The 1,840-nt window shown below is 53.0% G+C and overlaps 1 protein-coding gene across 1 annotated transcript; it reads right to left on the bottom strand.

The window, feature by feature from the left end:
* Nucleotides 1-1,050: 1,050 nt before the first annotated feature.
* VOLCADRAFT_101104 (uncharacterized protein) lies at nucleotides 1,051-1,641 on the bottom strand (the record flags this gene model as incomplete). Its single annotated transcript, XM_002959557.1, has 1 exon — nucleotides 1,051-1,641. A coding segment is annotated over one exon (591 nt), but the record flags the coding sequence as incomplete, so codon positions are not given.
* Nucleotides 1,642-1,840: the final 199 nt, after the last annotated feature.

Below are 1,840 nucleotides of genomic sequence, written 5' to 3'. Positions count from 1 at the left end.
GTGCGAGGACTGGCGACGAACTTCCTCAGTACACTGTGCAATATGCAGACTTGGGCTGCTGATATCATTGTCCTGACGGAAACCAAAACTGGCAACCGCACCGGATGGATGAAGGACGCCATACGCAAAGAACCGCAGGGATACAGGCTCTACTGCAGCTCGAAACCACGTAGCTCTGGCAAGGATCGCTACTCAGCAGGTGTAGCAATTGCCATTGGTGCTCGTTACACGCGTGCAGGACAAGTGACGCACATATCACCGCCACCTCTGCTACAAGGGTACCTGTGCCACTGCAAGATCTCCACGTCACCCTACCAAAATGGAAGCGTGCTAAAGAATGTTCCTGAGAACGCTAAGAATGCTAAGAACGGCTTGAGAATGCTGGTGCTGCTGAGAATGATCTTATGCCAGTCTCAAGCATTCTTATGACGGTTTTACGAAAGAATGGCTTTGAGAATGCAAACAGTGCGGAAAACTTAGCAGAAACACGCACAAGTTACAGTGGTTTGCCCCTTCCATGTATAGTTCAAGCAGGAAACAGAGAGTCAGTCCTGTATTCTGAAATAAGTTCATAGTGCTGAAATCATCCACAAGACCGACCATGAGGGCCCCTACTGCTCTGGACCCGGGGGTAAGACCCTTCGAAAACTAGTACTGGCTGGCACCAGAAAGTCGCCCCAGTATACAAGCGAAGCAGACATGCCCCAACAATCAACTATCCAACGAAGGATTTAGTCAGTCAACGTATGGAACGGGCCCCAAGCAATTTCTGTCGATTTGCATAGTAATGTGCCACTCCCATTACCTATTACTTCACAATACGTCCCTGTGCACAACATTCATTCGGTTATCCATCAGCCATACCATCAGCTTTACCTTCATTGAGAAGCCCTGCCCAGGCCACGGTCCGACCATTCGAGGGCCTGGGCGACCATGCCCACCAGTCCCCACGATTTGCCCTCCACTCCACCAATGTGTTACTAACGATTGCCCCTCAAGAGCAAGCCACAAGGGATTCAGAGGTCTTGCAGCGCTAATATTAATGTGCTGCTACCGTGACCTCGCCCATGGGGTCTGCGGCTGCAGGGCCTCCCAGCCAGCCACCCGCATGAAGCTGTAGCTTCTTGACAGAACACACAGGGCGCCCCGCTTACTGGGGTGTGGCAAGATGTGCACTCGGCAAGGCGCAACATCCTCAGCCAGGTAGTAACGAGAGCCTGTGTTGGACACACTGGCAGCCCTGGCGTCCACCAAGGGGACATTCATGAACTGGTCGACTGCAACTTCGGCATCACTGTTGTTCCCCAGCAGGGGAGCATGCCATTCGACCTCCAGCACCACATCAAACTTATCCCTGTTCAATGGCGACCTATAGCGGTACAAGCCCAGCACCTTCCCCGCCCACATTTTGTCGCTGGAGTTGCATCTCCGGGTGATGAACCAGCAGGCCTGTGATGTCTTAGGCTTGTTGCTATCGAATGCAGTGAGTTCCACGTTGTTGTTGAGCTTGATGGCCACGAGCTTCTCCAAGAACCTGCCTGTGAGATGTATACCACTGATCGGCTTTGACCCCAACAGCAAACCCGGCTGCACCCACACATCTTGGCACCACAGCTCACTGAGGCAGCACTTGGCAAGCACCTACAGATGCAGGCAAGAGGCACACCAGCAGATAGGTACGGCACGGTCGCTCAAGGTGGTGAGTGTATTTACCAAGTTGTAGCGATGAAGACAGGCATGCATCGCAGGGCAGTCACACCAGGTTTCACACCTTGTTCCGCATGGACACAGAGCCATGGCTGTCCCGGTGCAACAGCGTCCTTCTTGAGTGGGTCCTTAG

Source organism: Volvox carteri, assembly GCF_000143455.1.
Source record: "Volvox carteri f. nagariensis unplaced genomic scaffold VOLCAscaffold_364, whole genome shotgun sequence".
NCBI lineage: Eukaryota > Viridiplantae > Chlorophyta > Chlorophyceae > Chlamydomonadales > Volvocaceae > Volvox > Volvox carteri.
The sequence above is the reverse complement of the archived record's forward strand: the minus strand, read 5'-3'. Positions and strand labels throughout refer to the sequence as shown.